At 35.2% G+C, this 13,852-nt stretch overlaps 1 protein-coding gene across 6 annotated transcripts in view; it reads left to right on the top strand.

Moving 5' to 3' along the window:
* The first annotated feature begins 72 nt into the window (after window positions 1-72).
* Window positions 73-13,852, top strand: part of add2 (adducin 2 (beta)) — a 25,068-nt gene continuing 11,288 nt past the window's right edge. For 4 of the 6 annotated variants that reach the window (XM_016572792.1, XM_016572791.1, XM_016572795.1 and 1 more), the window contains exons 1-5: window positions 74-495; window positions 4,360-4,602; window positions 9,996-10,137; window positions 11,144-11,295; window positions 12,814-12,894. In XM_016572792.1, the coding sequence (XP_016428278.1) occupies window positions 4,453-4,602; window positions 9,996-10,137; window positions 11,144-11,295; window positions 12,814-12,894 (525 nt within the window). In that variant the 5' untranslated portion in view covers window positions 74-495; window positions 4,360-4,452. Of the gene's footprint in view, window positions 496-4,359; window positions 4,603-8,453; window positions 8,666-9,995; window positions 10,138-11,143; window positions 11,296-12,813; window positions 12,895-13,852 lie in introns of those variants that run through there. The other 2 variants (XM_016572794.1, XM_016572793.1) reach the window with 2 other exon arrangements.

Here is a 13,852-nt window from a genome sequence, read left to right as displayed (position 1 = left end):
TTGTAATATCAGAAAACCACCAGCATGTGGCGCCAGTGGCCGCGTCTTTAATCCGCAGCTGCATCATTCAGCAGAAAAAGGCATCCAGAATAAATCATCTGTGCTCCGACAAATTACGCTATTCACTGCTCCGAGGCGGAAAACCCTTCCGACGCTCCGTTTTGCATGCGTGTATTTTTCCAGTATATGCATACCAGTGTTTTTCCACTTTAGTCGAACATACTCAAGGCTCTCGTGACAATACTCGCAGAATGTGGATGTAGACAGTGGGGAGGTCTGGCAGGCGTGGTCGTGGGCTGGTCCAGCCTGCAATAAACGTCAAAAAACAGAGGGGATGCGTAGGTCTAGAAAAACACAGACCCAAAACAATACCATTCATACTGGAAAACCAGCCTAATTATCGATTTATAGGTGCACGCGGCTGTTTTGACACATTGCATTGCAGATTCATAGCGTCTGTGTGCGTGAAGGACAAAGAGGAGAGGATGTTGTAAGGTAAGCATCTCTTGCCTCATTTAATTTTCCATCACTATTTCAGGCAATAGCTTAGTTTTCCAAAGATTTAATCGGTGCATGAACGTGAAGGAATTTTGGACTCCACGCATCCATCACATTCATGTCAGTACTGTTTATGTGATGCCGGATTGCAATGATATTGTGTGAGTGCACGAATATAATACAAGATTCATTACACCATAATCACAAAGAGTAGAGGGGTTAAAAACTCACTGTAGCACTGGACAAAACGCAACCAGATTGCGTTAGTAGATTAGAATAGATTAAATATACATGCTGCTATTATTAAAGCGTACTGTGTTTTATTAATCAGAGGCCCTGGAGCCTTGTTGTACGAAGGTATGATTCTTCAACTTTCAGACGCCATGATATTGGCTCTCGTGTAGACTGGAAACCTGTTTTCTTTTTCCTTTTTTTTTTTTTTTTTTTTTTTTTTAATCCCTCATATCGGAGTACCTTGTCCACAGTTAAAAGCACGATTATATCGTTTGATGTGTTTTGGGTTTATGCTTTGCATCCCGACATGGCCCCTTCAAAATCCTTGAATTCTTCCAGAGCGGGCTCTTGTGCGGATGGCCGGAGGCTGAGCCCCGCGCTGGTGGTGGTGCTGATGCAGCGGGGCTCGTGTTGTTGCTAGGCAGCCGCGTGCAGGCCCTACCGCGCGAGAACCGGCTACTGCACAAAAGAACCGACACGGCACGTTTAATAATACTTTATCAATTAATGGACGAATAAATGACCATTATGCCTAGATTATATGATTCTAACAGTTAAAATGCTGCCTTTGTCACCAGCTGTTACATCTACCCCCTCTCAGAGCAGTTCAAAGGGTGTTGTTTTGCTGTGGAAGAGGTGGGTGTGACACATGAGTCTTTCCCCCTGGAAAATGAGCCCTAGAGAGAAAGAAAAACGGCACTGCCCCTCTCTGCTCAATCTCCAGCACTCCTAAAATTATAATACCTCTGCCAAATCATCTAGACAATAATGAAATGACCCGCTTTTATTAGGGTTGGCTGACTACTTTTTAATTAACTTCTTGTGCATCAAGACTTAATGGATATTATCATAATGTATTCATTAAATTTACTGTTTTTTTTTTTTCATGAGGTTCTGCTGCAGGGGTGATGAAATGACTTGAAAAGTGTTTGGGGAAAATATTATTGAGGGAGTTGTGGGTATGTAATAGACTTATGCCAAATTTACTTTACACTTAAAATGTGACACAGAAGTGCCTCTGCAGTGGTTTTACACATATTGTCTTATGCTGCTCATAGGTGATATAAATGCATTCATAAAGCAATACTATACGGTCTAAGCAGGCATAATTTAGTCTAGCTTTTATGTGGCATTACATCTTTAGACTGAAATTTGTGCAAGTACAGAGCAGCCTTAATTTGGCTTTGTAAAGATGCCTTTAGATCTTAGACTCTCCTCTTTTTTTCTATACAGATTTGAACAATGTAAATTATTATTTTTTTTTTTTAAAGCCAGTGTACCCTCAGAATGATTCTGAAACTATTTCATTGTTTCGTGTGTGGATTTAGTATGGAACTGGGAACATAGAGCCAGAAAGGGTGGGATTAAAACTCCAAACATGGGATTAAAACTTCAAACAACTTGCATAGAAATTGCATTTTTATTCTTTAATGAAAAACCACTTCAGGATTTGTTTTAAAATCACGCATGCATTTTTTATTTTTTATTTTTTGGGTCACTGCGTTCTCAGTGCATTATGCAGAAGTTAATGCACCCAGAACCACACATTAACTTGATTATAAGATTCATCTAAAATCAATCCAACTTCACTTTAACCATTATACTTCTCCCTCATATACGTCTTGCTCTCTCCCCACTTCCTACAAGCATTAAGGTCTCTCAGTGGGGGAGAAAGCCCTCATCCGGTCAGAAAAGCTCTGTTTCAGACCGATCAATGCGTAACAGGCCCGTACATGTCTTTCATCCCTTCTCGGTTTGACATAGAAATTCTGCTGAAGCCCGATCTGTACAAGTTTTTGAAGCACTTTTCAGATTAAAGTGTAGGTCAAAGACAAGAATGTAGACTAAGGATGGATCACCGTTATAGCAGAGGGACGTGATTAATTTAGATCCACTAGAGTAGAAAGCTGTGCTTGAAACTGATCCAGGGACAGCACAGGGCGGCGCCAGTTTGGTGTCTGGATCCAAAGGGGCCCCACTCATTATAGAGTCTCCCCAGAGAGAGGACCTCTTAGTGGGGGTCCCAGAGCACCTGAGCCCCTGTCAGACTACCAAACACAAAGATACTGTGACTGCAAGTGTGTTAACTCAGACACTTTAGATGTGTCAGTGCTGTATTTCACAAGCTAATTAATCTTTTTCCAAAAAAAAAAAAATGACATTTAAAAAAGATGATTAAAACATAAGTTTATCATATATGTGCATGTTCATATATATGTACATGTTAAATATATATTTCATAAATTGAATACAGTACATAGACAGTAAATACAGTGTGAGTATAATAAAGGTGTCAGGAATTCTTTTTTATTCAGCAAAGATGCATTGATTGAACAAAAGTGACAGTAAATATAATGTTACGAAAGATTTCTGTTTCAAATAGATGCTGTTCTTTTGACCTTTCTATTGATAAAAGAGTCTATAAAAATGTGTCATGTTTCCACAAAATAGCCGCTGCAGGCCTGTTTTCACTATTGGTAATAAGAAATGTTTCTTGAGCAGCATATTAGAATCAGCATATTAGAATGATTTCTGAAGGCTGCTGAAAATATATTAAAAATATATTAAAACAGATAACATTTATTTTAAATTGTAACGATATTTCACAATATTGCTGTATTTTGAGTGTATTGGAGTGTTTTGAGTTATTTATTGCCAAGGGTTTTTATTACTGGTCTGAGTCAAAAGAGTCTACCATCAAGTTTATTTTATTTTATTTTATTTTTGCCTGCTTTATCATTCATCGGATGAAAATCTGAGGTGTAAGGCTGATTGTAATAGCCTCAACAACACTAATAATTGTTTTCAATCAGCCACATACTGTATTTACATTCCAAATTCACACTACTGTTGAGTCAGTGAAGCCAAGCTGGGCTGTTCAAACAAACAGAGCAATGTTTTGAAAGCACCACACAACTGAAGTCTACACTTTTGAGAATTGAACCCATATGAGTGGCTTACTTATAATTGCCTCACAGATAAAACCTGAATAAGAGAATTTGTTTAACACCAAAGAAAATTGCATCACCTTTTAAGCACAAAAATTCAGACGTGGTTGATTTTTCAGTTCAGGTGATGTTTCTGCCCTCTTTTTTTCCATGCTGAAAGACCATTTATGTACTGTATGTGAATATGAGTAGGACTTTTAAGAAATTAAAGATATTCAGGCTTATGGTCTTCGATAATGTGCCATCAATCATCTGTTATCCATCCTGGAATAGTAATAGCATCACTCTAGTCAATTTTAGTCACGATCCAAAAAGGCTTCTCTATATGTAATTTCTTAAATAGAGCTTCCTCAAGCAAACTAATCGATCACATTTACTAATGCACATAAAGAACTACTGTATGCGTATTGCTGTTTGGATATATGACAGTTATTGCGGCCTCCACGTGACTTTGGGTGTGGTGTGAAGAAATGCTTATCTAGTATTTGCAGGCTTGCCTGTGTGCATTTGCACGTGCGTCTATTATTAATATGCAAACATGTCTATATGTCCTCCTCATGCACATATATGTAAAAGAAAACTCTTCCATGATGTGCATAAGGATCTTTCATTAACATAACTCCAGATTATAACTGAATAATTTACATATTGTATTTCTTTTTTGCTTGCTCCCTTCCAGCCATCTCCCTTGGTCCTGCTTTGCCTATCCTTTCCTTTTTATCTGTTTTCTTTCTATCCTCCTTCTCCTCTTTCCCACACTGGGAGAAAGAAGATGAGTAGAACTCCCACCCCTAAAGGGACTCCGGTCCAGCACAGTCCTGTAGATGGGGAGTGTCTGGAGGGAGAAATGATCCAGTCTCCCCAGCAGTCAACGCCGTCCAGCGGCCTCAAGAAACGAATTTCCAGTCTCCTGCAAAGCCCTGTGAGTAAGAAAGTGTGCGCTAATAAGTGAAGCTCATATATTTGCATTTGAGAATTGACTCAGATTTGTGTTTATATCCTTGTGGGCTAAAAGAGCGCAACGCTGATCATCTACTTTTTCAGCAGCTTTGATTCCGGAAGATTTTTTCCCCCATTGATGTTTTCCATAATGGGTTAAAAAAAAAGCAAAAAAAAAGTTCAAACCAGCCACTTCTGAGAGAAATCACAAAAATTTCAATTCGGAGTAAAAAGAGTATGAAAATCTGAACAAAAAAATTAACTACTTAATAAAAAAAAATAACAACGTTGTTTTGATTGCGTAATTTGCAATTAATAATAAATAATAATAATAAATATTTTATATTTGATGAGAAGAACTAATATATTTTTTACTAATATTTCAATGATAATATGTGAAGAAAATTTAGTATATACGTAAATTATTATTATTATTATTATTATTATTATTATTATCTGAAGAAACTTGATCTGATTTCCACAAATATGCAATATATGTTCTATGCATCATTAATAACATTTGATTTAGAGCAAAAAGTATATGAAAACCTAAACAAAAATCAACTGAAAAAAATGGCAGCAGATTGATTTGATTGTCAATTGCAATTAATAATAAAGAAAATAATATTATAAATTTGGAGTTAATATATTTTAATATTATTAGTATTTAAATGATAATATATTAATACAATTATGAGTTTATAATTATAACTATTATTTGAAGAGAATTGCTGTTTTCCTTAAATATGCAATATATTTTCATTGAAACATTACAACATTTGAAGCTAAAAATATGTGAAAATCTAAAAAAAAAAAAAAGACAAAAATAAACTACTCAGTTGAATCACAACTATAATTTAATATAAAATCATTTATTTGAAATAGAAATCTTTTGTAACATTATAAATGTCTTTACTTTCTCTTTTGATCAATTTAATGCATATTTTGACAGTACTTGATTGAGAAATTTCGAAATAAAAAAACTAAACAAAATGTATATAAAAAAATCTAAAAAAAAAATGAAAAAAAAAAAAAAAAAAAAAAGACAAAAATAAACTACTCAGTTGAATCACAACTATAATTTAATATAAAACTGTTAACTTTAATCTATCTATAGTCTTTAATTATAAGTCATTCTGGTCATTTGGTCCTCACACCGCTATTCTTCGCATGGTTTACATGATGTGAAACAAGGTGTTAATGGTATTAGTGTGCTAAAATATATAGCCAATGCTCCACAGGAAAAGACAGAACTTACTTCTATAAAATGGGTCTCTTAAATGCACGTTCCATATTAAACAAGGCTTTTATTCTGAATGACATTTTAACGTTGCATATGCTGGATTTTTTGTTTATTACTTAGACCTGGTTGAATCAAATGTCTCTGGGTGATTTGACACCACCAGGCTGTGACGTTTTGAATTCCCCTCGGACCTCAGGATGTGGAGGTGGTGTTGCTACTGCTTTTCGAGACTGTTTTAAATGTAGACTGCTATCCACAGAAATGTATTCAAGCTTCGAGGTACAATTGTTGAAGATTGATTCTTTGGACTCTTTTTTTTCTTGTGCCTTAATATATAGACCTCCTAAACTCAATGAGTTCATCCACCATTTTTCTGATTTTCTGTCTGGACTTGTGTCTCGCTGTGATAAACTTTTGGTCATTGGGGATTTTAATGTGCATTTATGTAGCCACTGGTTAATAAATTTCTTTCTCGTATTGAGTCTTTTAATTTAATACAACATGTTTCTGGTCCTACTCCTAAGAAAGGTCACACATTAGATCTTGTGTTGTCATTTGGCTTTTCTGTGTCTAATTTCGAGGTTTCAGATGTAGGCATCTCCGATCATTATTCAGTGGTGTTTGATGCTGTTTGTTCTTTTGTTCCCCTAACCTCTTCTCAGCATTCATATTATGCTAGGACTATTAAGTCTTCAACTGCTGATTCTTTTTCGGAATTCTATTCATCACATTTTAATGACAATGTCACAGGTGGGGATGATATTGGATTGCTGATTGAAGCTTGTAATAAGTTGTGTACTCGTGCTTTAGATAATGTTGCCCCGCTTAAATTAAAAAAAGTAAAGGAGTCTCTCAACCTTGGTTAAGCAGTGTCACCCGTTCTCTCAGACAAGAGTGTAGGAGAGCAGAATGCAAATGGAAGAGAGATCAGCTTCAAATTTCATTTGAGATGTTAAAAAAAATGCCTGTTTAACTATCAGAAGGCAGTAAAGGATGCGAAAATGAAATTCTTCTCAAGGGTAATTTCAGATAATGTAAATCAACCAAAAGTAATGTTTGACACAATTGAGTCTGTTTTAAACCCTTCAAGGAATGTAATGCTAGATGCTACTCAAGAGACTTGTGAAGAGATTTTAGTGTTTTTTACTTAAAAAAATTGAGAAGGTCAGAAGTGCAATTGTACATTCACATTCCCTTTCATTACCAAATCCAACACAGTCTACTTTTTTCACTCACTTTGAATCAGTTTCTTCAGCTCCGCTAGACATTGTCTCTAAAATGAAGGGAGGTAGTCGCAAGTCAAATATTTTTAAAGATATAATCAGTAGCTCCTTGATGAGTGGAGTAGTACCAACTAGTTTTAAACATGCAATTCTTCATACCTTGTTGAAAAAACTCATTTGGTTCATACAGTGTATAATAATTTTAGACCTATTTCTAAACTGCCTTTTATTTCCAAGATTTTAGAAAAAGCGGTTTATTCATAACTCTTCTCATATTTTAACACTTTTGGTATTTTAGATATATTCCAGTCGGGCTTTAGGGCCTTCTATAGCACCGAAGCTACACTACTTAAAGTTACTAATGATATCCTATTATCGTAGGTAGTGCTGCTTTTGATACAATTGACCATAAGATTCTTCTTAATCGTTTGGAGTGTTGGGTTGGTGTCCAGGGCACAGCCCTTTCAGTGGTTTGCATCGTAGTTAAAGGACAGGACAGTTTCAGTGCAGTAAGGAGACTTTTCTTCTACATCTGCTCCTTTAGTATGTGGTGTTCCGCAGGGATCGATTTTGGGGCCACTGTTGTTCTCTTTGCATATGCTTCCTTTGGGCAAAATTTTTTGGAAGTACAGTCTTACTTACCATTGTTATGCCAATGATCTTCAGTTTTATTTTCCTGTGAGCCTAGATGAATCATGTTCTTTGGATAAAGTACATGAATGCTATACTGACATTAAGCTCTGGCTCTCTAACAACTTCAATTAAATGAGAGAAGACTGATTGTAGGTTCCTCTATGTCACCTACCTTTGCTGCTCAGCTAGGTTCACTTTCCTCAAAGCTTGATGATCATGTTAAGACTGTAGGGGTAATTTTGGATTAATCACTAAATTTCAATAAATTTATATATGTGCTATATAAATAAATTTGCTTTGCTTTGCTTATAAGTTTGTTTGAAGTTAATGATAATATATAAGCAAGAGTGTAGGGAGATTTGCAATTAATATTAATAATAATAAATATTATATATTTGCAGTTATATTTTAAAATATTTATCTGAGCTCCTGCTATTTATGTTTTGAAGGTTTTATATATTATCACCATCAATACGTTTTCTCTACAGAGAAAATGAATGAGGTTTTTACTTCCAGTATCCTGCTTTTGCGCTGTAATAGGAATGATATGATTATAAGTAGGGCTGTAGAGTGAACCAGCATTCTAGTGGCAGCTATAAGCTTTCGAAAGCTCACTGAAACAGCATATCTCCCATCCGCAGAGGACCCGCATTGGTTTGCCTCCTTTTATTCGCCTGTTCTGTCCACCCTTTAATGTCCTGCCTCCAATCCCTATGTCCTCTCTCCCCTTCCCCCTCATTAGGTTCCCAAAGATATGATTATCTCCACAGCTCAGATATAATCTGCCCTGAATCACCACGGACAGCTGCAGCCGTAGAGAGAGAGATAGAGAGAGAGCAGGGGAGGAGAAAACATAGAGAGTGCAGGGAGTTTTAGGTGTTGGTGCAAAACAATAAAAACCACTCAGTATGGAGGGAACGTGTTGAGTGAAGGACAGAACTGAAGAGGTCAATTATTTTTCTTTCTCTATTGTGGACTGTACTGGATCCTGTAACTCAAAAATTCTTCCTGCTTTTTGTTTCCGTATGTTCACAAAAGTATTGTTTTATCTGCGTTTTATGTCTGTTATACTGTGTTTGTGTGTGCTGCATTCAACTGTTAAATATGTGGCCGACTGACATTGTTTAATGCTTTATTTAAAACTTATACAACATTTCTGATTCTTGTATAATTATTACAGTACTTACAAGGTAAAACTGTATTGATATTCCTCAAACATTCTAGTTAAGAGTTTATTACAAACTTTCTTATAAACTCCTGTTCTTCAGTAATAAACATCTGAAATTAATTCAGTCTAAACAGCTTAACAAATTATTCATAAATTCTATTCAGACTTTCTGAAATATATTTCAGTCTATTGACAGTTTTTGTAAACTTTTGACTTTTTAAGAACTTTGAGATTAAACTTTAGCGATTGCTTCAGTTATTCTTGCATATACATTTAGCAATTTATAGCTACATTTACTAAAGACTGTCATGGTATTTGTTGATAATGATAGAAAAGAAAGGGAAAGTTTGCAGTGTTTCATTTACATATAAAAAGCCTAAAAGCTAAACTTGTGAAACTTTAATACTGTTTTTTTTTTCTTAAGGAAATGCTAATCTGGTTACAGTATACATTGTTTTTTAAAGAAATTTTTACTTTTATTCAGCAAGGGTGTATTAAATTGATCAAAAGTGACAGTAAAACCTTTTTTTTTTTTATCAAATAAATGCTGTTCTTTAAACTTTGTTCATAAAAAAAAATCTATCCCAGTTTCCACAAAAATATAAAGTAGCACAACTGTTTTCAACTTTTATAATGAGCACCAAATCAGCATATTAGAATGATTTCTGAAAGATCATGTGACACTGAAGACGAGTAATGATGCTGAAATACAGCTCTGCATCACAGGAATAAATAACATTTTAAAACATATTAACATAGAAAACGGCTCTTTTAAATTGTAATAATGTTTTACAATATTACTGTTTTTACTGTATTTTTGATCAAATAAATGCAGCCTTGGTGAGTATAAAGGCTGCTTTCAAAAACATTAAAAAAAAAAAAAAAAAACTTGAAGTGAAAGAGCAAAAAGAATAAAAGGTTAAAAAAAAAGTTACCAGTTACATTCTGTAATAATATCTCTAAATTTACACCTAAAATGCTGCTTTTTTATAATAAATTAATGGACGTGTTATTTAACAACCACCTATGTGCACAATGTGCTTTTTCCTTTATTTGTGTGTACTAGTGCATTGTGTAGCTGAGTACTGAATCTTATTTGTATGTTTTAGTCCTTTAGAGAGGAGCTTGATGTGTTGATTCAGGAGCAGATGAAGAAAGAAGGAAGTTCCTCCAATATGTGGGCTCTCAGACAGATCGCAGACTTCATGGCCACTCACGGATCTCCAGCCTCGCTGCCCATCACTCAATCCAGTACGTAACACATGCAGTCATTTACCTAGGAAGGATTTACAAATGATTTAGAAGGTTGTTCTGTTTGTGTTTCATAAATAAAGCCTGATGTGTTTACACTACATTTCATATAAATACTGCACATCCTTCTCTGCTTAGTGATCTCTTTCACTTGTAAAATCATGTGGATTATTGTCATATATAAGACAAAATTATTCTTTATATCTATTGCCTAATAAGAGTTTTTTTTTAAGCTTGTTTCTGTCACAGAATAAAATCATTAAAAAAGTATTTGAAAACTGTTATCTCACAACTCTGACTTTTTGAGTTTATATCTTGCAATTGCGAGTTTACGTCTAGAGATTCTGAGTTTACATCTTGCAAATTTTTTTATTTTATTTTTTCTGACATGGAATAAAAATAAAAAAGGTAATTTCAACTTTTTATAACACAATTCTGATTTTGTTTTTTTTTGGTGATTGCAAATTTATATCTCAAAATTCAGACTTCTCAGAATTAAGACTTAACATCTCAATTCTGAGTTTATATCTTACAATTCTGAATTGCAGGAAAAAGTCAGAATTGAGAGATATAATCTCATAATTGCAGGGGGCAAAAGTCAGAAATGTGAGATTAAAAAATTGCAATTACTTTTTATTTTTCAATCCCATGACAAAAACAAGCTTCCATGGAGTTTTAATTTCATATAACATTCATTCACGTATCATATATCATTATTGTTCAATTCAGACACTTACAAGTAAGAGGAGTTTTAGTTTCAAGCACAATGAATTTAATTCATAAAGTAAATTCAGTTGTGCTTTTCAAATGTCCTTGTGAAATTGAGCTGTTTTTCTGTCTTTCGTGAAAAGGTTTTTGAGGTGAAATAACCTGATGTCTGTCACACCACTTAAACTGCAGTAGATAAACTATTGTAGTGCTGCTCTTTTTATGCAAAGTCCTTCATCACTAAGACTTTCACTGACGCACACTTGTGCTGTTTGTCTTGTTGCTCATGCCTGTACAGCCGTTACCATGGTGACCCCCATTAACGATCTGCACGGATGCGAGCCGGGCTCCATGGTGAAGGGGGAGAGACTGATGCGCTGCAAGCTGGCTAGCGTACACCGTCTGGTGGATCTGTACGGCTGGGCCCAGCTGGCCAACACGTGCCTCACAGTAAGGAAACACGACCCTTAAAACCTTTTGTCAGTGTGCCAAGAATCCTGAAAAGTGCTCACTGTTCACTACTTACTGATCAGACAACTTTTATCTATGAGCTTGATTGATTTAACAATGTAATTAAGGTTGAAAATACATGTTTTTGAAAGAAGTCTCCTATGCTTACCAAGGCAGCATTTATTTGATCAAAAATACAGTAGAGACAGTATTGTGAAATGTTATTTTCTATTTTAATATATTTTAAAATGCAATTTATTCCTGTGATGCAAAGCTGTATTTTCAGCATAATTGCTCCAGTCTTCAGTGTCACATGATCCTTCAGAAATCAATCTGAAATGGAAAACCTTTTGTCAGTGTGCCAAGAATCCTGAAAAGTGCTCACTGTTCACTACTTACTGATCAGACAACTTTTATCTATGAGCTTGATTGATTTAACAATGTAATTAAGGTTGAAAATACATGTTTTTGAAAGAAGTCTCCTATGCTTACCAAGGCAGCATTTATTTGATCAAAAATACAGTAGAGACAGTATTGTGAAATGTTATTTTCTATTTTAATATATTTTAAAATGCAATTTATTCCTGTGATGCAAAGCTGTATTTTCAGCATAATTGCTCCTGTCACATGTGTCACATGATCCTTCAGAAATCAATCTGAAATGGTGATTTGCTGCTCAAGAAACATTATTATTATTATTATTATTATTATTATTATCAACTGTTAAAAACAGTTGTACTGCTTAATATTTTTAAATAAACCATGATACATTTATTTTCAGGATTCTTTGATGAATAAAAAGTTTAAAAAAGAAAAATCTTTATTTAAAAGAGAATTTTTTAACAGTATAAATGTTTTTAAATGTCACTTTTGATCAATTTAATGTGTCTTTGCGGAATACAATTATGAATTTATTTCAAATGAAATCTTTCTAAATCCAAACTTTTGAGCAGTAGTGTACGTGTCTTCTTAAACTGTTATGTAACTCAAGCTTATGATAATAAAAAAGTTCACATATAGTGCACTTTAAATAACTTCACACAGCTGCCAGTCTATCACTTCTGAGGCATATTAAGCTGATTTTTAAAAAAAACTATATTTTTGCTGGATTTCCTTTAGCATACTTATTCATATCTCCTATGCTAAATCTATAAGGATTTGAGTGTCTTTAAAAAGCCTATCCTAATAGGAAGTGATTTTGTGATCAGGTCTGCTAAATGAGGTTGCTGGTTTGATTTTCACAAGAAGTATGACAATCAGAACTCTTAAAGGGATAGTTCACTCAAAAATAAAAGGGATTATTTTCTTCTGTGGAAGTCCTTACCATAAAAGTAAGGACTTGTACACTGTAGTACAAATATAGCTTTGTGTGAAACCATGATCGGATATGAGAATGAGTAAGAGATGGCAGAATTTAATGGGTGTACTAACCCTTTAACCACAGGCTCCTCTAGTGAGAATGCTCCTGTAAGCGTACTGAGAGTTGCTTTAGATAAAAGCGTCTCTTTCTTTCTGCAGATGCGTGTTAGTAAAGAACAGGAACATTTCCTCGTGCTGCCGGATGGTCTGGCCTACGGGGAGGTGACTGCCTCCAGTCTGGTGAGACTCTGTCTGCAAACACACACTAACCAAACTGGTTCCTCTCATGTCCTGCAACATGGCTCCCTATGACAGCCTTTAACTGGTCAAAAGCATTCAAATGAAGGTCACCAGAAAAAGGAGTGATTGTGTGTAGTATTTGCTGATAAAACTGAAAGATTCAGCATGTTCTGGACATATTTTGGACATTGTTGCAAAAATAAGGCACTAGAAGTTGTTAAAGGGGTCATATGATGCGATTTCAAGTTTTTCTTTCTCTTTGGAGTGTTACAAGCTGTTTGTGAATAGATAAGATCCCTAAAGTTGCAAAGACTAAAGTCTCAAACCCAAAGAGATATTCTTTATAAAAGTTAAGATTGGTCCTCACTCTCCTAAAATGCCTCGTTTAAACACACCCCCACATGTCTACGTCACGATGTGGGAAGATTTGCATAACACCGCCCAAATGTTCACGCAAAGAAAGAAGGCGTAACTTTATTGTTGCTGCCACCGGATTTGTGGATCCGCCATGTTGTGAAGACGCTGTGTGTTTCATTGAGAAAGCTAAACTGCTTTGTTTGGCCTTCCAAAAGAGGACACGACTAGAAATCAGTGGTTAAGTTGTATTTACAACACTGTTCCAGAACAGTTCAACCCAAATATTCAGATGTGTGCAGCGCATTTTATGGAGGACTGTTTCCTGATCCTGGTAGAGTAGACTACAATGCCGGCTGTTCTGACTCACAGACTGTAAGTACGTTTTCATATTTAAAGGATTTGCCACTGATGATTCAAACGCGAGTTTTGAGCAGTGTAGAGTAGGGCTTGTTGTTTGTCATTTCTCCGATCACAAATGCAGACATGGTTTTATGTTTACGTGGCGCGGCGCGATTCAACGCAACGCGTTAAAAGACAGTATAAGTCATTAGGGCCTTTCGCACCGCTTTAGTTCCAGAACTAAATGTACAGTACTAAAGTA

This window comes from Sinocyclocheilus rhinocerous, unplaced genomic scaffold (genome assembly GCF_001515625.1).
Source record: "Sinocyclocheilus rhinocerous isolate Xijiao unplaced genomic scaffold, SAMN03320098_v1.1 scaffold352, whole genome shotgun sequence".
Classification (NCBI taxonomy): domain Eukaryota; kingdom Metazoa; phylum Chordata; class Actinopteri; order Cypriniformes; family Cyprinidae; genus Sinocyclocheilus; species Sinocyclocheilus rhinocerous.
Note: the sequence above shows the minus strand (reverse complement) of the source record. Positions and strands in the feature narration are given on the sequence as shown.